The following is a 27,833-nucleotide window of genomic DNA, read 5'->3' on the forward strand; positions in this document are numbered from 1 at the left end:
CAGTAGTCAAGGGGATTGTCTACCTCGGTTGGCAGGGTGCTGTCCAAGTAGGCCCGAGCCTGTTGTTTGAGGTCCTGCTCCAGGTCCACCTGATGCTGCTGCGGCTGGTTAGTAGTTTCCTCACTGCGCTGGTGAAGAAAGCTACTCATCATCGACTGCAGACTGAGGCAGCTGCTGCTGGTGGAGCTGCCACTGCTCCTACCACCCCACCCCTCCCCTGCTGCCATGGCAGCGGAACGCGAGCGCACAGGACCCACAGTGTCTGAGGATGGACGTTGGCGCAGAAAGGCAGAGACCAACTGACTACATAGGTGGTTTTTATAGTACGTTATTTTGGGCTCCCTCTCAGCAGGTGTGAAAAAGGCCACCATTTTTGAACGGTACGAGGGTCCAACAAGGTGGACAGCCAAAAGTCATCCCTCTGTCTGATGGTTATTATTCGGCTGTCGCTACGCAAGCAACCGAGCATGCTATGGGCCATTTGTGCCAAGGAATGCGAGGGACTCCCTGCCTCCATCTCCACAGCATACTGCCACGGTGCGTCTGGGTCCTCTGTCTCCTCCTCCTCCTCCTCTACCAGATGCTCCTGCTCCTCCACTCCTGTCCGCTGAGTAGAAAAACCACCCATTTCACTCAATAATTCCTGAGCACCAATGTCCTCCTCTACCTCCTCCTCTTCTTCCTGTCCTGCCCCCACAGGGGTCATGTGGCGTTGAGATCTGTGCGCCACGTCTACCGCACCCTGACCAGCCATTGTTAACAGCATTTGTTCCAGGACGTGCAACAGAGGAATGACGTCATTCATCCCATAGTCCTGCCGACTCACGAATAGCGTGGCCTCCTCAAAGGGCCTGAGCAAGCGGCAGGTGTCACGCATGAGCTGCCAATGGCTGACATCTAAGTTACACAGGGGAGTACCTTTATCCGCTTGTAACATCAGGAAATCGGTGATGGCCTTTCGCTGTTCGTAAAGGCGGTTAACATATGTAGGGTTGAATTCCACCTTGTTGCAACGTCACAGCATGAGGAGTCGGTACGGGGGCCCATGGCAGATTACGGGCCTGGCAGCAGCAATGGGAGGCCCGTAATCTGCCAGCACCCTATGACAAAATGGAACACACCAGCAGTGTGAGGAGACCTGAAAGTGGCACATGGCACAGTGTGGCGATGGAGACAGCAGCAATGGGAGGCCGTACAGGGACCCATGAGAGACTCTGGACCTGGCAGCAGCATGAGGAGGCGGTACAGGGGCCCATGTCAGATTACGGGCCTGGCAGCAGCAATGGGAGGCCCGTAATCTGCCAGCACCCTATGACAAAATGGAACACACCAGCAGTGTGAGGAGACCTGAAAGTGGCACATGGCAGAGTGTGGCGATGGAGGCAGCAGCAATGGGAGGCCGTACAGGGACCCATGAGAGACTCTGGACCTGGCAGCAGCATGAGGAGGCGGTACGGGGGCCCATGGCAGATTACGGGCCTGGCAGCAGCAATGGGAGGCCTGTAATCTGCCAGCACCCTATGACAAAATGGAACACACCAGCAGTGTGAGGAGACCTGAAAGTGGCACATGGCAGAGTGTGGCGATGGAGACAGCAGCAATGGGAGGCCGTACAGGGACCCATGAGAGACTCTGGACCTGGCAGCAGCATGAGGAGGCGGTACGGGGGCCCATGGCAGATTACGGGCCTGGCAGCAGCAATGGGAGGCCTGTAATCTGCCAGCACCCTATGAGAAAATGGAACACACCAGCAGTGTGAGGAGACCTGAAAATGGCACATGGCAGAGTGTGGCGATGGAGACAGCAGCAATGGGAGGCCGTACAGGGACCCATGACAGATTACGGGCCTGGCAGCAGCATGAGGAGGCGGTACGGGGGCCCATGGCAGATTACGGGCCTGGCAGCAGCAATGGGAGGCCCGTAATCTGCCAGCACCCTATGACAAAATGGAACACACCAGCAGTGTGAGGAGACCTGAAAGTGGCACATGGCAGAGTGTGGCGATGGAGACAGCAGCAATGGGAGGCCGTACAGGGACCCATGAGAGACTCTGGACCTGGCAGCAGCATGAGGAGGCGGTACGGGGGCCCATGGCAGATTACGGGCCTGGCAGCAGCAATGGGAGGCCTGTAATCTGCCAGCACCCTATGACAAAATGGAACACACCAGCAGTGTGAGGAGACCTGAAAGTGGCACATGGCAGAGTTAACATGTTTGGGGCATGATTCATGGCGGATTTAGTCAGTTGTGTCAGGAACTGGTGGTTTGAAATCCAGACTAATCCACGGCCGGGCATGACAGCCTTTCAAGGGCAAATTCAGCTAGTTGGGGCCAAAGGTCAAGTTTCGTTGCCCAGTAGTCAAGGGGATTGTCTACCTCGGTTGGCAGGGTGCTGTCCAAGTAGGCCCAAGCCTGTTGTTTGAGGTCCTGCTCCAGGTCCACCTGATGCTGCTGCTGCTGCGGCTGGTTAGTAGTTTCCTCACTGCGCTGGTGAAGAAAGCTACTCATCATCGACTGCAGACTGAGGCAGCCGCTGCTGGTGGAGCTGCCACTGCTCCTACCACCCCACCCCTCCCCTGCTGCCATGACAGCGGAACGCGAGTGCACAGGGCCCACAGTGTCTGAGGATGGACGTTGGCGCAGAAAGGCAGAGACCAACTGACTACATAGGTGGTTTTTATAGTACGTTATTTTGGCCTCCCTCTCAGCAGGTGTGAAAAAGGCCACCATTTTTGAACGGTAGCGAGGGTCCAACAAGGTGGACAGCCAAAAGTCATCCCTCTGTCTGATGGTTATTATTCGGCTGTCGCTACGCAAGCAACCGAGCATGCTATGGGCCATTTGTGCCAAGGAATGCGAGGGACTCCCTGCCTCCATCTCCACAGCATACTGCCACGGTGCGTCTGGGTCCTCTGTCTCCTCCTCCTCCTCCTCTACCAGATGCTCCTGCTCCTCCACTCCTGTCCGCTGAGTGGAAAAACCACCCATTTCACTCAATAATTCCTGAGCACAAATGTCCTCCTCTACCTCCTCCTCTTCTTCCTGTCCTGCCCCCACAGGGGTCATGTGGCGTTGAGATCTGTGCGCCACGTCTACCGCACCCTGACCAGCCATTGTTAACAGCATTTGTTCCAGGACGTGCAACAGAGGAATGACGTCGTTCATCCCATAGTCCTGCCGACTCACGAATAGCGTGGCCTCCTCAAAGGGCCTCAGCAAGCGGCAGGTGTCACGCATGAGCTGCCAATGGCTGACATCTAAGTTACACAGGGGAGTACCTTTATCCGCTTGTAACATGAGGAAATCGGTGATGGCCTTTCGCTGTTCGTAAAGGCGGTCTAACATGTGTAGGGTTGAATTCCACCTTGTTGCAACGTCGCAGATCAGGCGATGCTGTGGAATTCCGTTCTGCCGCTGCAGCTCAAGGAGGGTGTGCTTTGCGGTGTAGGAATGGCTGAAATGCATGCAAAGTTTACGTGACATTTTAAGGATGTCTTGCAGTGGGATGGTGGATTTTAGGAACCGCTTGACAACCAGATTGAACACGTGAGCCATGCATGGTGCATGGCACAACCTTCCTTGACGCAGAGCAGACACCATGTTCTTTCCGTTGACGGTCAACATGGTTCCAATTTTCAGTTTGCGCGGAGACAGCCATCTGTCGATTTCTCTGTTCATTACACTCAGAAGTTCCTCCCCTGTGTGACTACGTTCGCCAAGGCATACCAGGTGCAGCACAGCGTGACACCGTTGCGCCCTGCACATGTGATATGCCGGTCGGGTAATGGGACTTGGCACGGGGGTGGCGGCTGAGGACACGGCGGAAGAAGAGGTGGTAGAGGCGGACATCTTTTGTGGACCAAGGACGTGCAAACGTGGAGGCAAAAGCGGCGTGACCTGTCCAAGTTGCTGGTGCGGCTGTGACGGCACCACGTTCACCCAGTGGGCCGTAAATGACATGTACTGTCCCTGACCGTAGTTACAGCTCCACACGTCGGCGCTGCCATGCACTTTGGCAGAGACCGACATGCTCAAAGACTGGCCCACCATTTCTTCTACATGTGAATGCAGGGCTGGCACTGCCTTTTTGGCAAAGAAATGCCGGTTTGGCACTCTCCACCGCGGCGCGGCACAAGCCATCATTTCTCGGAAAGGTGCTGAGTCCACCACTTGGAAAGGGAGGGACTGCAGCACCAGCAACTTGGACAGGAGGACTTTCAGCTTTTGCACCGTCGGGTGCGTGCTCGCAAACTGTTGTCTCTTGGAAACGGATTCCAAGAAAGACTGCTGACGGAATCCGTGAAGAGGAGTAGCAGGAGAAGGAGCATCTGAACGAGCGGAAGATGCCAACGAGCGACACCTCCCCTCAGCAGAGGTGTTGGAGCCTTGACTGGCTGATAGAGGGCGATTGACGTCGGGTGACGGAGCAAGTAACGGAGCGGGTGATGGAGCGGGGGCTGGGGCAGGCAGAACCGCCGTATCTTTATCACGGTTTTCCCAGGCCACCAAATGGCGACGCTGCATATGCTGACGCAACGCTGTAGTCCCAACATGGGCCCCCTGGCCACGCTTGACTTTCTGGCCACATAGTCGACATACGGCTACGTTTACTTCCTCGGGCGGCTTGACGAAAAATTGCCACACCGCCGAGTAGGAAACTTTGCCCCCGATACTCCTCACTGGCTGACTGCTACTTCCTCCGTGCACACCGTGGTGGTAGGCTGCAGTGGAGCTGGTGCTCTGCTCTGTGGCCGTTTGCCTCCACTGACACTGCTGCGACCCTGCTGCCTCCTGGGGAACCCACCGACTGTTTTGCTCGCTGCCAAGCTGCCACCCTCTTCTCCTGATGATGCGGAAGCAATAGCCTGATGACGACGAGGCTGCCAAGTGCGATCAGCCTCATCATCATCAATTAGGGTCTCCGCCTCACTACTAGCCCCCTCGGCTGCGTGTGGGTCAGGAGACAGACCTGTCTCTAGACCGGCTACCGAGCCACTCTCCTCGCCAGTACTTCTTCGCCTGGCTGCTGAAGAGGCGGATGTCTCCCCCCGTTCCTGACCGCCCTCTGTTAGCTCTTCCTCACTGTACAGTGGGGCTGAGCCCACAGCATGCGATACTTCGCTTGGTGAGGGAACACCAAAGGACAGGACACCAGAGGACACGTGATTTCAGTGGGCTTGCTCCCAGGCCATGCCAACTAACGATTGTGTCTGACGTACCCACCGACCGTTGGCTGTAGGTGTCAGAGGTGACCTGGGAAGAGGAAGACGACCGAGCCAACCAATCGATGACGGCAGGGTTGTCGGTGGAGACACGACCGCTGGATGACACCGGGAGCACTGGCCTCTGGCTGCGACTAGTGCTGCCTCCACCCCTTCCTCTGCTGCCACGTCTGCTCGCTCCTAAAACATTGCCTCCTCTGCCACTCCTCTGCGTGTTGTCTGACATACTCTTTAATTAAACGATTCTGTGTCCCTGAGTAACAATTCTGTGTCCCTCAGTAACAATTCTGTGTCTGTCCCTGAGTAACAATTCTGTGTCCCTGAGTAACAATTCTGTGTCCCTGAGTAACAATTCTGTGTCCCTCAGTAACAATTCTGTGTCTGTCCTTGAGTAACAATTCTGTGTCCCTCAGTAACAATTCTGTGTCCCTTAGTAACAATTCTGTGTCTGTCCCTGAGTAACAATTCTGTGTCCCTGAGTAACAATTCTGTGTCCCTGAGTAACAATTCTGTGTCCCTCAGTAACAATTCTGTGTCCCTCAGTAACAATTCTGTGTCTGTCCCTGAGTAACAATTCTGTGTCTGTCCCTGAGTAACAATTCTGTGTCCCTCAGTAACAATTCTGTGTCCCTCAGTAACAATTCTGTGTCTGTCCCTGAGTAACAATTCTGTGTCTGTCCCTGAGTAACAATTCTGTGTCCCTCAGTAACAATTCTGTGTCTGTCCCTGAGTAACAATTCTGTGTCCCTCAGTAACAATTCTGTGTCCCTCAGTAACAATTCTGTGTCCCTCAGTAACAATTCTGTGTCTGTCCCTGAGTAACAATTCTGTGTCCCTAAGTAACAATTCTGTGTCCCTAAGTAACGGTTCTGTGGCCCTAAGTAACAGTTCTGTGGCCCTAAGTAACGGTTCTGTGGCCCTAAGTAACAATTCTGTGTCCCTAAGTAACGGTTCTGTGTCCCTGAGTAACGGTTCTGTGGCCCTAAGTAACGGTTCTGTGGCCCTAAGTAACGGTTCTATGTCCCTAAGTAACAATTCTGTGTCCCTAAGTAAAGGTTCTGTGGCCCTAAGTAATGGTTCTGTGTCCCTAAGTAACGTTTCTGTGGCCCTAAGTAACGGTTCTGTGGCCCTAAGTAACGATTCTGTGTCCCTAAGTAACGGTTCTGTGTCCCTAAGTAACGATTCTGTGGCCCTAAGTAACGGTTCTGTGTCCCTAAGTAACGTTTCTGTGGCCCTAAGTAACGGTTCTGTGGCCCTAAGTAACGGTTCTGTGTCCCTAAGTAACGGTTCTGTGTCCCTAAGTAACGATTCTGTGTCCCTAACTCTCTCCCTGAATACAGACAGCTCTGCCTCTCTTGAATGACTGGAGGCTAATGCAGAATTCTAAAATGGCCGCAATTTATAGCTCGACCATTACACAGTGCTGGCTGGCTGGCTGCTGATTGGCTAATGCAATCACATGTCATGAATGAATGCCTAATGGGTCAGCGCGCCTTGTCTGCGCGCCTTCCCAGAGATCCCCGCTCCGTCGCCGCACATGTCGCCGCCATTTTAGGAAAAATTTCGATTCGCGCATCCGAAGTCTGCTAATTTTCGGATTCGTCGCAAATCGAAATTTTCCTAATATTCAAAACGAATTCCACTTCGCCAAGTTCGATTCGCTCATCTCTAGTACTAATGACAATAGGGAAGAAGGGGTTAACATCTGGGCAATCAAAAGGTTAACTGTGTGCCTAGCAAGTGTTATTATGTTAACTTTCCGCAGTTTTTACTAAGGGATGTGACGGTTTTTATTCTCTGCTTTGCAGGGAGATAAAAACCATCACGTCCCCACTGTCAGTAGCGATATCTGTGTTGTTTACCGGGGTTATAGCTGCTGGCAATAATAGCATGAAAAATCCGACAGGTTGGTTGTATCCAAGCTGATCAATCAATGAAGTTGGCTACATTCAGCTTTCTTATACATAGTTGAAATCTTGGCCAGTCCCTGCTGAAATGTAAGAGATTTGAAGCATCTATGGCTGGCTTAAGAACCAGCTTTATTTGCATTTGATAAAGCACTGCAAAGAACAATTATGGTGTCCAGTTGCTGATAGCAATCAGCAAAGATTTCATTATACTGGCATCAATGATTGGTAAAATAGTTACTAATTGGATAATATGGGATACTGCACATTGCTATGTGACTTATTACGTAGGCTCATAAGTGACCAGCTGAAATGCATAAATTACTTAAAATGAATCAAAACCCAAAAACGAAAATACAATATAGCAAGTTCATGTTGGGGTTTACATATACTGTACACTTCAAAGGTACCTACTGACATATAGCAAACTTTCACGCATGAAGGAACAACTAAGCAAAATTTTTAAGAATGATAAAAGCAGGCTTGGCCAGGGTATGTTAGCCAGAGTCATGGAGGAGCTTGCAAACATACCAATGTTCCCTGTTCTGACCACAACCAGCAGAATGAGGTATGCATATAACATACCTGGCTGATCCTCCTGGAAGTCATATTCTCATGTATCCTTTCTGTAAACCTTTTGTGTCATGTTTTATGTAAAGAGGAGTTCCAGCTATGGATATTTTTACATATGGCAGGCCCAGCTTGAACCAAAGTAACTACAGTTGCAAGAAAAAGTATGTGAACCCCTTGGGATTACGTGGAGTTTTGCATGAATTGGGCATAAAATGTGCTCTGAACGTCATCTAAGTCACAACAATAGAAGAACACAGTCTGCTGAACACAATACTACACAAACATTAGATGTTGCCATGGTTTAATTACACATAACATGTAAATATTCACAGTGCAGGGAGGAAAAAGTATGTGAGGCCCTAGCTTAATGACTTCTCCCAGAGCTAATTGGAGCCAGGAGTGAGCCAACCTTGACTCCAATCAGTGTAATGATATTGGATGTGTTGCTGACAGCTGTCCTGCCCTTAAAAAACACACACCTGTTTTGGGTTTACTGGTTTTAAGAAGCATTGTCTGATGTGAACCATGCCTCGCAGAAAAAATCTCTCAGAAGACCTACGATCAAGAATTGTTGACTTGCATGAAGCTGGAAAGGGTTACAAAAGTATCACCAAAAGCCTTGATGTTCATGTGTCCACGGTAAGACAGACTGTCTACAAATGGAGAAAGTTTAGCACTGTTGCTACTCTCCCTAGGCGTGGTCGTCCTGTAAAAATGACTGCAAGAGCACAGCGCAGAATGCTGCATGAGGTAAAGAAGAATCCCAGAGTGTCAGCTAAAGACCTACAGAAATCTCTGGCACATGCTAACATTTTTGTTGACACATCTACAATAAGGAAAACATTAAACAAGAATGGAGTACATGGGAGGACACCACGGAGGAAGCCATTGCTGTCCAAAAAGAATATTGCAGCACATTTGAAGTTTGCAAAAGAGCACCTGGATGTTCCACAGCACTACTGGCAAAATATACTGTGGACAGATGAAACCAAGATTGAGTTGTTTGGGAAGAACACACAACACTATGTGTGGAGAAAAAAAGGCACAGCACACCAACATCAAAACCTCATCCCCACTGTAAAACATGGCAGAGGGAGCATCATGGTTTGGGGCTGCTTTGCTGCCTCAGGGCCTGGGCGGATTGTTGTCATTGATGGGAAAATGAATTCCAGAGTTTATCAAGACATTTTGCAGGAAAACGTACGACCATCTGTCCGCCAACTGAAGCTCCGCAGAGGATGGGTGATGCAACAGGACAATGACCCAAAGCATACAAGTAATTCAACAAAACAATGGCTGCAACAGCACAGAATACGCCTTCTGGAGTGGCCCAGTCAGAGTCCTGACCTCAACCCGATTGAAATGCTGTGGCATTACCTTAAGAGAGCGATTCACACCAGACATCCCAAGAATATTGCTACACTGAAACAGTTTTGTGAAGAGGAGTGGTCCAAGATTACTCCAGATCGTTGTGCAGGTCTGATCTGCAACTACAGGAAACGTTTGGTTGAGGTTATTGCTGCCAAAGGAGGATCAACCAGTTATTAAGTCCAAAGGTTCACATACTTTTTCCTCCCTGCACTGAGAATGTTTACATGTTATGTGCAATTAAACCATGGCAACATCTAATGTTTGTGTAGTATTATGTTCAGCAGACTGTGTTCTTCTATTGTTGTGACTTAGATGATGTTCAGAGCACATTTATGCCCAATTCATGCAAAACTCCACGTAATCCCAAGGGGTTCACATACTTTTTCTTGCAACTGTATGTATATACCATACCTGTGGAGTCCCCCTAGAAGTTGGATGTCACTGTAGTATACACAGCTACTACAGTGATCTCAACTAGCTTCTGGGCGACAATTAGAGAATGCCTTGCAGAAAAGGATTGAGGCAACATGGTTACATTTCTCTGATATATGGAGAATATAGTACACATTTATTTGTGTGGCACCAAGCACATGCACAAAAGAATCCAAGGTAAGGAACAGGCTAGCTCCATAACCAGAATCTCAGAGCCTTATATCTTTGTGTTTGCTTAGTAATGCTTTTTCAACTTATGCTACAAATTTTTAGCATGAAGGCGAAAAGAGAACATGGATTGCTCACCAAATCTATCTATTCTGGCCTGTGATATTCCCTACAGTCCCCTGTGGGTTCTTTGGTGCATGCACTTGGTGCCACACACGTGCAATTTGTACTATTTCCTCCCATACTGTCTGAGGAAGCAAACTGTGTCTAAGAAACATGTAACGTGGTGCCACCATTGTACTAACAGTTATTGGTCCATTCTAAAAGAGACAGCAGCTTCTGTTAATAACCAGATGTAACAGCCTAGTAGTGGACAGTATAAGGCGGTATGGGTAGAACATGTATTAGTGTCACCTAAGTATGTATAAATTTGGCATTTTTATATGTTCAAAAATTATTTTAGAGACAATTGTATATAAAAATTGTTTTTATATTGGTTTTTAGCTTATATGTTTTCATCATGCTGACACCGCAAAGGGCCCTGTAGTATGGTTAGAACACATATTTGTGCCACCTAAGCATATGTGAATTTAGAATTTTCTATATTTAATGAAATGTGATTTTTAGAGAAAATTGTAAACGAAAATTGTTATTATATTGATATTAGTAGTAATGGCTCTGTATGTTGCACGTTAAAGGTGGGATGTGGTGTTTTGATTATCTAATCTAGGGATGCAAATATATCTATATAGTCCTCCCGTGCTCAGAATGTCAATCTCTATATACAGCCGCCAACACCCTACCACATAACAGTGGAATCCCCAAAATAATAAATCTAGGGTGTAACCTAAGTACATAAGTCACCTATTTATGGTGTACTTAGGTTACACCCTAGATTTATTATTTTGGGGGTTCCACTGTTATATATGATTTTGAATTTTCATGTGCATTCTTTTCTATATATTTTGAAATTTATAGGTCACCTATTTATGGTATACTTAAGTTACAACCTAGATTTATTATTTTGAGGGTTCCACTGTTATATATGACTTTGAATGTTCATGTGCATTCTATTCTATATATTTTCGAATTTATATGCTCTTTTTGTGTTGTTTATGAATTTTTGATTTAAGGGATACATCATTAGCGCAGCACCAAATTATTATATTTAATCTAGGGATGATTCATATTTCTGCAATTCTCCCACCACAAATGAAACGCTCAGAGCAAAAAAAAATGGAAGCCACATTTCATAAAACAGGCTATTGATAATTTGAGATCATATGAGATTATCCTTAGAAACTGAATACTGTTGCCATGGTTAGAAGGAGAAATTTTATTTTTGGACTGTTATACAATTATAGTTGTCTGAAGACTAAAATGAAAATGTTATTACATATACATAGAGTGAGTTTAATATGAATTGTATATGTTAAATCCTTTTTACACAACAATTTAAGAGGTAGTGATGACCATTAGAAGCAGCCAAAGAGCCACCGTAAGTTTACAGTTATTTGTTAGAGACCAGTGTAATAGGGACAGCCAGTGTTTGCTGATTATGGTATTTGTTACTTTTCAGGCCTTTTTTTTGTTTGTTCTCCTTAAGTTTTTTTTCTTATGAAATGTGCAGTACAGCGAACTTTCTTCCCTAATCCGGTTAAATGCTTTCAAAACACTTTGACAGCTTAACATAAGCTGTTTCACTTTCACCAGCCTGACCGAAAAGCTTTTTCTCTTTGTCGATATGACTGATTTCTGAGCTCAGCAGAGAAAATGGAAATGCAGCAGGAGGTGACCTTTATATTTGTCCTATTACCACTTGTATTTATAGGAAGATATATAGACCACATTGTAGAAGAAAGAATGTTACAATTTTTTACTTAATCTTATATCAATGTTGTGCTTATTGTAGAAAGATCCTATTTACGTGTTTATGCTATTTCATGTTTGTTCCACAGCCACTATTACTCATCCCATGGTGCATATGCTCAGAGTAAACTGGCCCTTGTCCTCTTCACTTACTATTTACAACACCAGTTTACTGCGGAAGGTTGCTATGTAACTGCTAATGCAGTGGATCCTGGGGTAGTGAACACTAACCTCTACCAGCATGTCTCATGGACAGGGAGATTTGTGAAATGGATGACTGGATGGCTGTTTTTAAAGGTAGGTGTTTACTCAGTACACTTACAGCATGTCACATAACCCATACCAGAGTGCAAGAACTTCATTATATGAAATTATTTTATTGAAATAAAATGTGACACAAATATTTTGTAGAAATGAGATCAGAGAACATGATTTGCTCTTTTTGCCCAAATCTGAGTTGCAAAAACCTGTGTGCCCACTATTTGTGAACTGTGTGTAATAGAAGATTTGCCAATTTAAACTAGTCAGAAGTTGGTGGAGGGTCTTATCCCAAAATGGGCCTTATGATAATTTCCCATTTTTGACATCTAAAAGCATTCTGAACGGAGTTCTTATTGACATAGGCTAAAAAAAGACCTCTAGTTCAGATGGTAATTCATCTTTATCCTCTTACAGTTTTGTATGGTAATCCTGGAGGGTATTTTTTCCTGAAGACTGCCAGTTCTTTCTGAAAGAAAGCTGCAATTAAATAATTCATCTGTACCACCCCTTCTGATGTAACATGGTATCAAAGCCAAATCTTTCAGACACAGTGGTACTCTATGCAAATGTTTGTATACATGTTGGACATGCCTTCAATCTAAACAGTCAGTAAGGGACTTATTACTAGGTGGGGATCTTGATCTGTATCATTACATGAAGAGGTCAGAATGAAATCAGGGATTAAATTAGAAGATTGAGTCAGCCTCTGCCATTTTATTTTGTTTTATTATAAAGATAAATTAACAGTGAGAGCTCCCTGCAATTAATCCTAACTAACCCACCCAGGACTCCAGACTCTCCTCTTCTCTGTGTGCCAACATAGAAAGCCTCTTCCTGTTGTGGCACACTTGCGGGCACCATCTCGAGCTTTGTAGCCTGTGTCCATAGACACAGACCGCATTGGCTTGGCTCGTCGTAAGCCCCCTTATCACAGGATTTGACTAACAACAGTGAGTACCAATGGCTCTTGCTGCCTCAGCAACACCTGTGAGAGTGGGGAGAGAAAATAGAACCACTGCAGACAGGCACAGCACAGGATCACGTGAGTATGTTTTTTTTTTACCTTAATGAAGGGAATGCATTAAGGTTAAAAAATGTTTACACTTTAGAACCAATTTAATTATAAAAACCTGACCGAAACCCTTTATTTGTACTTCTATCATGCAACATGTTTGATCCCCCAATCCCCCAGAGGGACCCAGTTTGAAAAGAGGTGATACATGGCACAGTACACAATGACAGATTTGGGTTGGTAGCTTTGGCATCTCCAACCTTTCCCATGTGCCCCATTTTTCATGAATATTTTCTAATATAGAAATGTAACAGCAGGTTTATTTTGCTGATAAGCTAATAATCCACACTCTTCTGTCTAATCCCTTTTACAGTGAGGTATTTAAATAAATCCCGGAACCATTTTGAATGAAATTTGTAATGGAAGCACATTTGCTAAATCACTTGCTGACTGAAGCAAGACTGTGCAATGCGTACACAGGAATATTAATTACGCAGGAGTTAATAATAATTGTAGAACATGAGCTGAGTCACCATAGTTTGGTATAATAAAAATGCTTTTGTGTTTCAGAGCATAACAAGAAACCATTCCGAATTAATAAATCATTGTCCTCCACGTCAGTTTGGTGTGGCTAGAAAATTGGTTGTACTGCACACACACTGCTACTCAAAAGAAAATGGAAATGATAAACTCTATCATATTCCAACTGCTGCTTATGCTGATAAATGGATGTGACTGTAATTATTAATCTGCTTTCACCTTTATGGTCAATTGTTTAGAGGCCTTACAAATGTGACCTCTGTGGCCTACTACAGGGGGAGCACAGTTGGAAATTCTTATTGAATTGAAGTAGATTTTTCTTTTCTGGATGCTTTACGTTAAATTATTTTTTAACCAGACATTTTGCATTTTTAGGCATGTGCAAAGAACAAGGGCTATGTACAAAATTCAATAACATAAAGTAATCAAATAGAATTAGTAACAAACACAAAATAAAGTGTAGCACTGCCCCTTGGGACAAGCTGGAATATATTATGGGTCCTGCGCTCAATAGATCCAACCCTAAGCAAACCCAATCCCTCTGGCACAACTGGTAATGAATAGCAAATACCCCGCCAAGAAATTTGCTGACACAGGGTTAAATGAAACAAGAACAATTTTATGGAGAATGAAATGCAGTGTAGAGGGGTGGGGTTCCCCTTTCAACTTCAAAACTTACTTTTCTTCTTTTATGCAATGCAGTAAATTTGATCTGCCACTAGAGGGCTTCACAGCCAAGAGTCTCCTGATGGCAGAGTTGCACTTTAAGCAGAATACAACTGATATCAAACAAATAAACTTACTTATGCGCTATCAATGAAATGTATTACCCACACCGGTGTATGATTCTGCTTCTGAGGGGCGTTAGCCAAAAATCACCTCAGAGTCAGAAAGAATGCAATAAAGAGGTACCTCTAATAAGGCTACTAAGCCAGATTCCCCCACTCTAGTCCTTGTAACGGTGGAGCTCTAGTTGGTGCACGTTTAGTCTTTACAATGAAGTAAATAGCAGCTGAAGGCTTCTTTGGAGTTTCAGCTGGTGTGGGTTACATCCAATTTCATTAGGTTTCTGGACTGAGAGGGTCCAACCTCAGTGTCTAAACGCAACACAAAGCACCCCAAGACCAGGGGCAGTCGCAGGATGCAATCTCCCAGTTTGTGTCAGTCCCCGGGGCAGACAGTCTCAATTACACTGGTGGTGAGGGGCAAAGCAGGCAGGGGGATCTGTGGCTTGCACAGGGCCCCGGATGGGTGAGATCCCAGCAGTGGGGTGCGGATGTCCCAGTCTATATGCAAAGTGTAAATGGTGTGTCTTACTCTCTCCAGGGGGACAGCTCACCAGACTCTGAACACACAGCAGGGTCCCTCTATCCGCGCTGAGTGCTGTAGTGCCTCCTCCTCTGCTTGGACGGGCTCCACACGTCCCTGTCTTTTCTCCAGCCTCGTGTCTCTCTGTTCTCCCCTTCACTTCCTGCTTCCTCCCCCTCCCAGCGTTCTTTGCTGTGTAGTGGATGAGTCATGAACTTGGCAGAATGCCCAGGTTTTACAAACAGGAGAGAGAAAGAAAGGACTGACTGCTGAACATGTGATTCCTTCTGAATCCTCTTGTACAAGGAGCCTGCTACAAAAGTAATCTACAAAAAGATATCTCGACAGCCATGTAATCCATATATGGCCATTTATTAAGCAGAAAATGTATACAAATTGCCATTGTGTAACATATCCCAATAAACTAAACCCTATCAAGCTAAGTTTTGGGGTACTAAGCCCCAATATTAATCCAGTTTTATATATTTTGACATACAAAACTGTAGAAGTATACAATCTCATCATGTTCCTACAAGGGGTTTAGGATCTTTTTGTATCCATCTGTGTTTTACATCATGATGTATGTATGTGTTTGATGGTGCCCTTGTTTCATATACTGAATCCTCATTACTGGATTTTCATCCAGAGATTGATAGCATTTGATTTTATTTGACGCTGGAAGCTATGGTGGAGTTATCATAGGCAAAATGTGTCAGTCATGAGAAGGGTTGGCATATTTATTTGGTGAGCTGCTTTCTAAAGGGAAAGGCAATCTATGAGCACAATGAATGTGTGGTGGATATATCAGAAAGAAAAAAAACACTCAGAGTTGTATATGGAAACTTTATGGACTTCTATATCACATTATTGCACGGTTTGCACGTTAAATGAAGGAACATGTGTTCATTTTGTCATGTAATTTGACTGATGTTGAGATATCCGATGTTTTCACAATGCTGCCAGTGAAGAGGAGATATACTTGTAGTGGATCACCTATAGTTCACCTGTTGGAGTTATTCTGATTTACTAGGAAGGTAGCAACAGTGAATACAGATTGTGTTTATATACATTTATGCATATTTATTATTTAGAAGTGAAACACTTTTAAGTTGTTTTGTAGCGCAGTTTGGTGGGTTATTAATCATAGAAGGTGGTGTCCATTTGCACAAGGCCTCTGTTAGAAAGGTTCTAACAGAAAATAGTATTTTTCACATCTTGGACTGGTAAATTTTAAATCATGGTTTGGATTTGTGCAGATATATACTTCAGGAGCAACTACTCACCAAGATCCAGCTTTACAGTCACATATCGACACCCTTGACCCTTCTAGAGTGTGCTTTCTGTGTTCAGAAGTCTGCTGGATGAGGTTAACACTGCTCTGGTCACATACAGGCTGTGCACATTAAGAATGGGAGCTGCCCATAAAAGACACTGCTTTATACTTGTAGTTTGGCACATCAGCTGCCTATATAGGGAATGCGTTATCATTAAATGTACTAATGTCCTCAAAAAGAATAACTCTGACAAATAAAGGGTGCAATGTTTAACCAGTACTGCCCTCTGTAACTCAGGTCTAATGTATTAATGATTTTTATTTTAGGTCATATGTGACCATTTTAGGATTAAATATGCGTTCTCTAGTACTTAATTTAGTCTAAAGAATGCATTGGCAGCATTTAGCCCTGTATGTTCTGTTGGCCTTTCTCAATGTCAGAGTTCTTTTCTCGCTCTCCATCTGCTCTCACATTTACTAACTTTGCAGCAACAGCATAAAATCATAACCCCCGGAGGGTACTAATTGCACAGACTATTGTACAGATGAGGATTAGAAACTTATGCAAGTTCAAGGAAGACCTGAAGGTCACATAGTGCTGCAGAAATAACCCTGCAAGGAAACGGATTTGTATTTTCAATGTCAAGGAACCTTTATGTCTTGATCAGTTGTGTGATTTATGACGTGTCATCAAAATTGATTTATTTCAGGGCTGTACTCTTATTTTTCTGCTTCACATAAGTATTATTTTTCTGCTTGTCTTTAGAACTGCTGTAGTGAATTGAGCAAGCTAGAGATGCAGTTTGCTCTGTGATTGCTTGGCTCTTATATTTAGTTAGTGTTGTACCTCTGATCTGATCTTGATGACTTACTGTACTGCAACACTTATATTAAATGACTGAATTTTGATTCTGAATGATCAATAGAATTTACTAATAAAGTGTACCATGTTGTGACACATCTAACACAAGACAACAGCATCCGAACACATCACTTTGTCATAAAGCAGCATTGTCAATGCACACTTGCATGGCAGAACACAAAAGTTACCTGTCACAATGACACAACATACAATGTAAGGTCTAGGAAACTGACAGCATAAGTTAAATGTAGGCACTTAAAGATCCCTGAAAGTAGAACACTGTTATAAAATTAACAACTTGGCTTCCTTAGCCCCGCTTTGTCCGGCCTCCTGTTCTAGAAGCTAACATGGAACTTTAGACAAAATCAAAATTGATATATATGATGCAATTTGTCAGTAGAATAAACAGATAAGCTTTTGTTTTTCTGAGTCCCCCTGTAAGGCCTCATGCACACTGGGGCTCTTGTAAACGTTTTTCCCCCACAGGAGAAAAGCAGCTTCAAAAACGAGCCTACGCCATGTTTTTTCAAGCGCGTTTAGGTGTGTCAAGCCCTTGGGCATGTATTAATTTCATTGATCAGAATAGTAATTTATTCTGGCAATGAAAAAACACTCCCTTGCTAAACACACCTAGCATTTAGATGCACTTAGATGCCTTTACCCACGTTTAGGCACGTCGGATGTTTTTTCTGCCAAAATGCTCCTCTCTAGAGGGCTTTTTCTCTATGTTACAGTGGAGTGGAGACAAACACAAAAAAATGGATGTGTTAATATATTTTTGATTATCTCTATAGTTACCCTTTAAAATTAGTTTCCAGTATATGAAAGTTTTGCGGTAAAATTTGTGTAAATTTGCATGTGTCCTCTGTTTGGTTAACATTGTGAGTAGTAGGCGGAAGTGCTGAATCTATTATTAATTGCTTCAGCACCGGACAATTTTATCCCCTTCCTGCCCAGGGTAATTTTTAGCTTTCATTACTGTTGCACTTTGAAGGACAATTGAGCGGTCATGAAACACTACCCATATGAAATTTTTAAACTTTTTTTTCACACAAATAGAGATTTCTTTCGGTGGTATTTAATCAACACTGCTTTTTTTATTTTTGCTAAATAAATGACAACAGACAGAAAATTTTGGGGAAAAAAAACATTTTTTTCATTTCTGTTATAACATTTTGTAAATAAATAATCGTTCTTCATAAATTTAGGGAAAAATGTATACTGCTACATTACTTTGGTGGAAATAACCCAAATCAATGTATATATTATGTAGTTTGTAGGAAATTTAAAGAGTTCACAAACTATGGTATATACAGTATATCTGAAAATTGATCAATCATGGTGTACTGATGGCCTATCTAATTTCTTGAGGCCCAAAAATGCCAGGACAGTAGAAATATCCCCCAAATGACCCCTTTTTGGAAAGTAGACTGCTCAAGGTATTTAGTAAGAGGTGTGGCGAGTTTTATGAAGTTGTAATTTTTTTGTCATAATTTTTTGAACAATGAAGGAATTAAAAAAATTATGTTTTTATAACAATTTATAAAAATGTTTTACATACTGTCACCACTGCAGTACAGCGTCATTGTACAACTGGTGTGGCGGTGATCAGGGACACTGGTGACAGTTTTTAAACTTTTTTTTTTGCATACAGTGACCAGAGCGATACAGTGTTGCCATAGTAACACTGTACTACTCTGGGAAGGTGATCAGGATTTTTTTTTTACACACTATGATTTCTTATAACTGAATTTTACAGTTTTAAGTAGCCATTTTTTTCTGAATGAAAACTATTCATTCAGTGTTTACTATTGCAATTGGTTGTTATTGGCCAGAGCTAATCACATGGTACAGATGCTCTGTGATTGGACCTGCCTGTGCCATGAGATCACTGTGGCCAGTCACAGAGCTCTTCACAATAGTACACAATGAAAGGCATTAATCAAACCTTTCATCGTGTACCATTGTCATGTGGTCTGCTGTGATTGGCCACAGCAATCACATGGTACTGGCAGCAGGCTGGTACAGTGATCTGTCATAGTCTGTGTCCAGTGAACACAGCAGGTAATAGATCGCTCTGGAGCATGGCACAATCCTGGAAAAACATCATTTGACGTCCTCCCAGGATAATAGGGCTCCTGCCATTTTACAATGGGCCGGACGGGAAGGGGTTAAAACAGACCTTCCCCCACCTTCTCCTCATATAAAACTGCCACCATTCCTGTAGTAACTATAGTAAAAAAAACATGTATAAGTATATTTTTCTTTGGTTTCTGTTTTCACACATTTAATGCTCTTCTTCTCCTCCTCCTCCTCCTCCTCCTCCTCCTCCTCTTATAATCCTGCACTGCAGTTTTGACTGGTAGTGTCACGATCAGGGGTCAGGCTCAAAGACCAGTTGCTATAGCAGTGGAAAAGCTCACCTGAAACCAGCAGGATAGGTACACAGGCAGGTCACCGTAGCAGAGGAGTGGGCTCACCTGAGGTGCGGAGTTTAAGTACCAACCGGTGCTCACCAGAGTTCCTGATGGTTGAGATGGATTTTGCTGCATGTTAGCACCAGGTCGCGGTCCTCAGGATCACCCCACCAGGAGTTGAGCAAGCGGAGGTCCAGAAGCATATTAAGCAGGTAAGGATCAAATGGAAGTGTGGTCAGTAAACAAGCCAAGGTCGGTAATGAGCAGTCACAAGTTGGGATCCGGCAGAAGTGTAGTCGAGAACAAGCCAAGGGTCAATAATGAGTGGTAGCAAAATATGGATAACAGCAGAGAAGGCAAGGAGCAAGATACTGGCTGGAGAGCACAATAATCTGGCAGACAGGAAGTGCAGAGACATGGCTTATATCAGGAAGTTCATGGGAGGAGCAAGGGGTTCAAGGTTCATGACAAACAAGTTCAAGGCAGGATCATCCAAATAATGTCAAAGGAGCTGTCCAGCATTCCAGGTGGCTCAGCAAGAAGAAACATTGCCACTCACCGCTGAAGGCTCAGGTTTGGACCCAGGCTCTGGCAGGTACACATAAGTAGTGGTCAACTTCCTTGTTCTCTGGGCTGGCCTAACAATGACATTTCCTCCAGACATATGTGGCAAAAAAGAAAGAATGGACTTTTTCTTGAGATCCAGGGGGCAGCTGGAAAGCTTTGGCTAAGTCACCAGTCCCCTAGATAAAGAAATTAAAAAAATAAAAATGTAAGTTAAAAGAAAAAAACATTACTTTTGCCTCTGAATGTAAAGTGTTCTAGTATGAAGAGGTGCATGCATCTATGCTTTTACATTTTAGGGGGAAAGGTCCACTTTAATGGGTGGCTAAGCCGACTACAGATGAAATAGTAGCCAAATGTAGACTAAGGAGGTATATATGTGAGGGAAGGTGCACATAATTAATTTTGATAAAAAGGCACTTACTCCTATTATCTCCCAATGACTATTACAGCACATGTGCTCTGGTTCCTGGGGCATGTACCAGTCTGTACTGGCTTTTACCCTAGCAACCCACCTGACGCCAGGATTGCCACCTGGCTAGTATAAATGATGAACAAGGTGTGTGCCAGTAAAAAGTAATTACCATCCCACTGATAGCAGGTAGAATCAATTTGATAATTGTATTAAATCCTTTGCTGGCAGCCTACCCAGATCACAGTAAGATTATTCGAAGTTCCTTCTCCTTAGGGCTGTTTGGTGGTAGACTTCACTACATCTCTTGGGTGGGAGGTCAAAATGCTGTATAGTGGCTGTAGCATACAACACCAAGGTCTGAGTTTGGAGCACACAGCAGAGCAGAGTAAAGATGTATATGTGGTTGGCATTCAGGCTTAGAGGGGGAACAGGCTTAGTTACAAACTGTGTAGTCTCAGACATCTAGGAAGTAAGTCTTGTTCATATCACATCAACTAAGTTGCTTTGAGCTGCATAAATCAATGCAGGCTCCACACCAGGGTACATAGAAAACAATTGTTTTCTATGTGCCCTGTTTAGACCACAGTATTGCATTGAGGTGGGAGGCAGTGTCATTTGTAGAAAGGCTCTGATCCTTGCAGTTTATATGGTACATCATATTTTACATATGCCTGATGACTGTACTTTGTAAATCATGCTTTACATTACATATACTTGGCTAAAGCTTTTATTGCCTCAACAGTTGCTGGTTGCTAAGTAGCTCCCAAGTGCTTTAATAAAGTACAGTCAAACTTTAGGAAAATATAAATTTGAAAACTCAGTTCCATTACATACAGTCATGGCCAAAAATATTGGCACCCCTGCATTTCTGTCAGATAATGCACCACTTCACCCAGAAAATTGTTGCAATTGCAAATGTTTAGGGATTCTCATGTTTATTTATTTTGTTTGTATTGGTATAACAAAAAAAGTGGAGAGACAAAAAGCCAAATCTGACACATTCCATGTAAAAACTCGAAAAATGGACTGGACAAAATTATTGGCACTATCAATCTAATATTTGGTAGCTCGCCCCTTGGAAAAAATAAGTGAAATAAATTGCTTTCTGTAACCATCAATGAGAATGCCAAAACATTGTAATTGCAAAAATTTTCTGGGAGAAGTGGTGCATTATCTGACAGAAATGCAGGGGTGCCAATATTTTTGTCATAACCGTATGAAATGGAACAGAGTTTTCAAATGCACATTTTAATGAAGTTTATGTGTATTTAACTGTATTTAACCGTTTCAATACCGTGCAATTTTACACCTTCCTGCCCAGGCCATTTTTCAGGTTTCAGCGCTCTCACAATTTGAATGACAATTGCGCGGTCATACAACACTGTACCCAAACTAAAATTTTATCATTTTCTTCACACAACTAGAGCTTTCTTTTGGTGGTATTTAATCACCGCTGGGGTTTTTATTTTTTGCTAAATTAACAAAAAAAGACCAAAAATTTTGAAAAAAAAACACATTTTTCTTTGTTTCTGTTATAAAAGTTTACAAATAAATAATTGTTCTTCATAAATTTAGGCCGAGATGTATTCTGCTACATGTCTTTGGTGAAAATAACCCAAATTAGGATGTATTATTTAGTTTGTAGGAAAGTTATAGAGTTCACAAACTATGGTATATATCTGAAAATTGATCAATCCTGAAGTACTGACAGCCAATCTAATTTCTTGAGGTCCAAGAATGTCAGAATAGTACAGATATCCCCAAATGACCCCTTTTTGCAGAGTAGACAGTCCGACGTACTTCATAAGAGGCATGGCGAGTTTTTTGAAGTTGTATTTTTTTGTCATAATTGTTCGGAAAATGAAAAAATTAAAAAAATTATTTTCACTATTTTTTTTTTTTACATACTGTCACCAGTGCAGTACAGCGTCATCATATAACTGACATGGCGGTGAACAGGGACACTGACTGGTGACAGTATGAAAAAAATATATATATATATATTTTTTTTTATTATTTTTAATTTTTTATTACATTTTTTTTTATTTTTTTAAGATTTGTTTTTCATATTTTACTATGACCAAAGTAGTACAATGTTACCATAGTAACATTGTACTACTTTGGGGAAGTGATCAGTATTTTTTTTTTTTTTTTACACAATTTGCTTATAGCAAAGAATTACTTTGCTATAAGCAAGCATTTACCTGAATGAAATCGATTCATTCAGCTTTTTTTTTTTTTGTGCTTAGCTGTGATTTGGTCACAGCTAATCACATGACATGTGCATGTGATTAGCTGTGACCATTCACAGCTAGGCACTAGTATACAATGGATGGCATGAATGAAGCCATCCATTGTATACAACTGTCATGTGACCTGCTGTGATTGGTCACAGCAGGTCACATGGTACCAGCAACGGGAGCCGGTACTCGGATCTGTCATCGGCCGTGTCCGAGGTGCACGGCCGGTGACAGATCGCGCTGCTGCGCCGCTCTGCATTAGCGCAAACTGCGCATGTGCGGGAGCACGCCAAATGGCGTGCACCCGGAATGCAGGAACACTTTTGAAGCCGCCAAACGGCCATTGGCCGGGCGGCTAATGGTTAACCACAACACTTTAAGCTACAGCCAAATTATTCTTAAAAATATTCAGAGCTTTGCAGCCATACACATTTTTTGTCCTGCAATTTACTGCATCACGATGTGGGAAGTATATGTCCAGCTAAGAGTTTTTTTAACTGCTATCAGGGTCTTTCTTGGGAAGATATATCCTCGCTTATTATCAGGATGATAACTATTTTACCAGACAGAAAATGAGGCGAAATATGTAACAGGAAAACAAACACCAGTGAAAAGCTGATAGGGGTTCTAGCTTTACCTTGCTACAAGAGCACAGAATTGCAGCTATAGTCAGTGAACTACTCTTAAAATGGTTGTAGACCCTCACATATACACAGTAAAGTTACTGGTCTCAGGTGATGCACAGAGATTAAACAAATCCTCCAACATAAGCTGTACCTGTTTATCTGGGGTGTCTGGCCCCTGCTTCCATTCAAAGTACAGAATTTACATAGGACCGCTCAGCTCTGCAAATCAGGGGGCAAGCAGCTGTTACACTCATTGAGGAGATCTCTGAGAGCTGATTGGAGGGAAGGGACACCCCCCCCTCACACAGGATCAGGGCTGAGGCTGTCAATCACAGGCTGTTCCATCCCTTTTTTCTCTTGGTGTCAGGAATACCTGTCAAAAGTAACTCATGCAGATAGCAGAGGAACAAGGCAGCAGATAGAAATGACACTGTGCTCTGGATTGAGACAAGTACATACTACGGAGGGATATGCTTTGTTCATATGTGAAGTTTACTTTAAGCGAAGAGTTTCTGATGTAATTGTTGCTGTTTTTCTTTAGGAACTTCCCAGGTCACTTGACTTGGTGGGGAATCGGGAAAACAAGAAATCCTGTGCACAATTTTTAATCTCCATAGAACTTATGCTGAAACATGTGGGGGGGGGGGGGGGGTAGGTGAGGAATGGTGCTATCTGGCTGTGAACATGTGCTAAATGAAGCTAAACTGATAATTTTTTTATATATTTATGGACATAGCACCTATGTCAATGGACAGGCAAAATTCAAGAGAAATATTTATGAACTGCCTGTTGTCACACTGTGTGTCTGGTCATCAGCAGATCTGCATGGAAGACCTTTCATTTAGACCTTTACTCTCTAGTATCTGATGGGTTAAATATTACTTATAAGTTGCTTAGCCCCCCCAACCTTTTTTTATATAAACATTGCTTTCTGCTCTTCTCCTTTAACTCACCTACCACCTGACTGTTTATGTAGCATTCAACTAATACATATATAAAAGAAACTAATAATAAACAAGAAAGTTAATATATGTTGGTGCATGGACAAAATTTTGCCCACAGTTGGTATCATTTTATAAATAAGAATACAATGAAGGCTGGAGATACTAAAAGAGCTATGAGGGCTCTCCTTAGGCACCATAAAGCCATCTTGACATATTTGGTTCAGTTTTTATAAATATGAATGTGATGTAAATATCAATGTAGCCTCAAGATATGCAGATTAAAACAGAGCTGTAGTAGCAGCCTTCAGATGTACTTAGGATTTTGTGACATAGAAAGATAGTATTAATATTACATTTTCCTGGCACAGTGGCTTTTCAGCCAAGCAGGTACGAAGGGCTTCTTTCTACTTTGGTAGGCTTTCATGCTGAAATTGAAGTCCTGCCTTCTGTCATGCTGATGCTGAGATCTCTAGAGTCCAGAATCTCCTGGGCTCTGTAGCTTTGCTATTCAGCATGACAAATGAAGCTAAATGTCAAGAATTGCTAAATCATATTCTGAAATATAAAATCAACAGTGAGATACACATTTCTCAATATCTGCTATCTTTGTGTCCTTGTCTTCATTTCCTTTTTTGGACGCACCAGTTTACATAGGGTCAAACAGTATTTAGACAGACATTGCAATGAATTTACAATGATTATTTGTCCAAAGACAACAAACAGTTCTTGTAAAACATAATTAGAAGGGACCTAATGTGTATGTATAGACATTTTCTCTTTTACTTTGAACATTACAGGGTATCTAAACTCAATAAAAAAGATTATCCGTTGCAGCTTAACAGCCTTTAGATGTGGTTGCTGCATACATTTTTTTCAGACTTTTTTCCCTTTATTTTCACCTGGTATTCCTGTAAATTACATACTTCCTGTCTGTTCACGTCTACACTCCTTTATCCATGGTATCTACGAGGGCACCCATGATTTTCTGCACCGGCTGGGCTTCAAACATGCTTGTCTGTGTCAATGTCAATTACATTCTACACTACTCAAAAAAATTAAAGGAACATGGTTTAATCAGAGTATAGCATCAAGTCAATTAAACTCCTGGGAGATTGATCTGGTCAGTTAAGTAGCAGAGGGGGTTGTTAATCAGTATCAGCTGCTTTGGTGGTACTGAAATTAACAACAGGTGCACTAGATGGGAAACAATGAGATGGCCCCCAAAACGGGAATGGTTTTACAGGTGGAGGCCAATGACATTTTTTTCCCTACTCATCTTTTCTGACTGTTTTTCACTAGTTTTGCATTTGGCTAGGGTCAGTGTCACTACTGGTAGCATGAGGAGATACCTGTACCCTACAGAGGTTGCACAGGCAATCCAACTCCTCCAGGATGGCACATGAATACCTGCCATTGCCAGAAGGTTTGCTGTGTCTTCCAGCATAGTCTCAAAAGCATGGAGGAGATTCCAGGAGACAGGCAGTTACTCTAGGAGAGCTGGACAGGGCCAAAGAAAGTCCTTAACCCATCAGCAGGACCGGTATCTGCTCCTTTGTGCAAGGAGGAACAGGATGAGCACTGCCAGAGTCCTACAAAATGACCTCCAGCAGGCCACTGGTGTGAATGTTTCTGACCAATCAGAAACAGACTTCTTTAGGGTGGCCTAAGGGCCCAATGTCATCAAGTGGGCCCTGTGCTCACTGCCTGGCACCATAGAGCTCGATTGGCTTTTGCCATTGAACACCAGAATTGGCAGGTCTGCCACTGGCGCCCTGTGCTTTTCACAGACGAGAGCATGTTCACCCTGAACACATGTGACATATGTGAAAGGGTCTGGAGAAGCCTTAGAGAACGTTATGCTGCCTGTAACATCATTCATCATGACCATTTTGGTAGTGGGTCAGTTTTGATCTAGGGAGGCATATCCATGGAGGGATGCACAGACTTCTACAGGCTAAACAATGGCACTCTGACTGCCATTATGTATCAGGATGAAATCCTTGGATCCATTGTCAGACCCTAGGCTGGTGCAGTGGGTCCTGGGCTTCTCCTGGTGCAAGACCATGCCTGGCCTCATGTGGCGAGAGTATGCAGGCAGTTCCTGGAGGATGAAGGAATTGATACCATTGAATGGCCCTCACGTGCGCCTGACCTAAATCCAATAGAGTACCTCTGGGATATCATGTTTCGGTCCATCCAACGCTGCCAGGTTGCACTTCAGACTGTCCAGGAGCTCAGTGATGCCCTGGTCCAGATCTGGGAGGAAATACCCAGGACACCATCCGCCGTCTCATTAGGAGCTATGCATCTGGAATATACACTGCTAAAAAAAAATCAAAGGAACACTTTTTGATCTCATGTTTCGGTTTCGATATCTCATGATATCATGTTTCGGTCCATCCGACGCTGCCAAGTTGCACTTCAGACTGTCTAGGAACTCAGTGATGCTCTGGTCCAGATCTGGGAGGAAATACCCCAGGACACCATCCGTCGTCTCATTAGGAGCATGCCCCGATGTTGTCAGGCATGCATACAAGCACGTGGGGGCCATACAAATTACTGAGTACCAGGGGTGGACTGACAACTCATGGGGCCCCCAGGCAATAGGGGATCATGGGCCCCTGTGTCCTTGCCCAAACTCAAAAAAACCTATGAAAAAGGTACCAGGGGCATCTCATGGGGCCCCCTACTGACCCCGGGCCCTCAGGCAGGGCCCGAGTTTCCAAATGGTCAGTCCGCCCCTGCTGAGTACCATTTTGAATTGCTGCAATGAAATTTCAGCAAAATGGACTAGCCTGCTGCATCATTTTTTCACTTTGATTTTCTGGGTGTCTTTGAATTCAGTCTTCTGTAAGTTGATCATTTTCATTTCCATCAAATGATGGGACATCCTTTCATTCCTAACACATTACCAAGTCCATATCAGTATAGATATCCAGCATGTTATTTTTCCCCATTGAGATCTGTTGTGTTTTCATAGTGTTCTTTTAATTTTTTTGAGCAGTGTACATTGATGGGACTAGCAGTTTACACAACAAATGTTCTTTGTGCTTTCTCTGAAGCATACAAAAAAAAACACAAGAACATTGCATTTCTGGCAAGATCACCAGGTATTTTTTGTACTTTCTAAAAATGCTTTTGGTCAGAAAAGTATAAACAAAATCAGCAGCCACACCTAAGGACAGGTAGGCTGTAATATATTACATTTTTGTGTTTACTGCTGTTTGAGTCCCTGGTGGGGAAATGTACCCTCTATCCTGGTGGCCATGGTGATGGAAACAGTAAGTGATTGAAAAAAAAACATATTATATTTTAATTTTTATGTTGCCTCCCTGGAACATGAAGTGACAATTTTCCCAATGGGAAACAGAAATATAAACTTTCAGGGGTTTTAACCATTTTCATACCGGGCACTTTTACCCCCTTCCCACCCAGGCCATTTTTCAGGTTTCAGCGCTCTCACACTTTGAATGACAATTGTGTGGTCATACAACACTGTACCCAAACTAAAATGTTATAATTTTCTTCACACAACTAGAGCTTTCTTTTGGTGGTATTTAATCACCACCGGGATTTTTATTTTTTGCTAAATTATCAAAAAAAGACCGAAAATTTTGAAAAAAAAACACGTTTTTCTTTGTTTCTGGTTTAAAAGTTTGCAAATAAATAATTGTTCTTCATAAATTTAGGCCAAGATGTATTCTGCTACATCTCTTTGGTGAAAATAACCCAAATTAGGATGTATTTTTTAGTTTGTAGGAAAGTTATAGAGTTCACAAACTATGGTATAGATCTGAATATTGATCAATCCTGAAGTACTGACAGCCAA

At 43.2% G+C, this 27,833-nt stretch overlaps 1 protein-coding gene across 4 annotated transcripts in view; it reads left to right on the forward strand.

Moving 5' to 3' along the window:
- The window catches only part of DHRSX (dehydrogenase/reductase X-linked), a 615,232-nt gene that overhangs the window by 533,160 nt on the left and 54,239 nt on the right, over positions 1-27,833 (forward strand). For all 4 annotated transcript variants that reach the window (XM_089683843.1, XM_089683840.1, XM_089683842.1 and 1 more), the window contains one exon: positions 11,632-11,839. In XM_089683843.1, the coding sequence (XP_089539969.1) occupies positions 11,632-11,839 (208 nt within the window). The remainder of the gene's footprint in view (positions 1-11,631; positions 11,840-27,833) is intronic.

This window comes from Staurois parvus, unplaced genomic scaffold (assembly GCF_062004578.1).
Source record: "Staurois parvus isolate SC_StPar_1 unplaced genomic scaffold, SC_StPar_1.0 ptg000324l, whole genome shotgun sequence".
Classification (NCBI taxonomy): Eukaryota; Metazoa; Chordata; class Amphibia; order Anura; family Ranidae; genus Staurois; species Staurois parvus.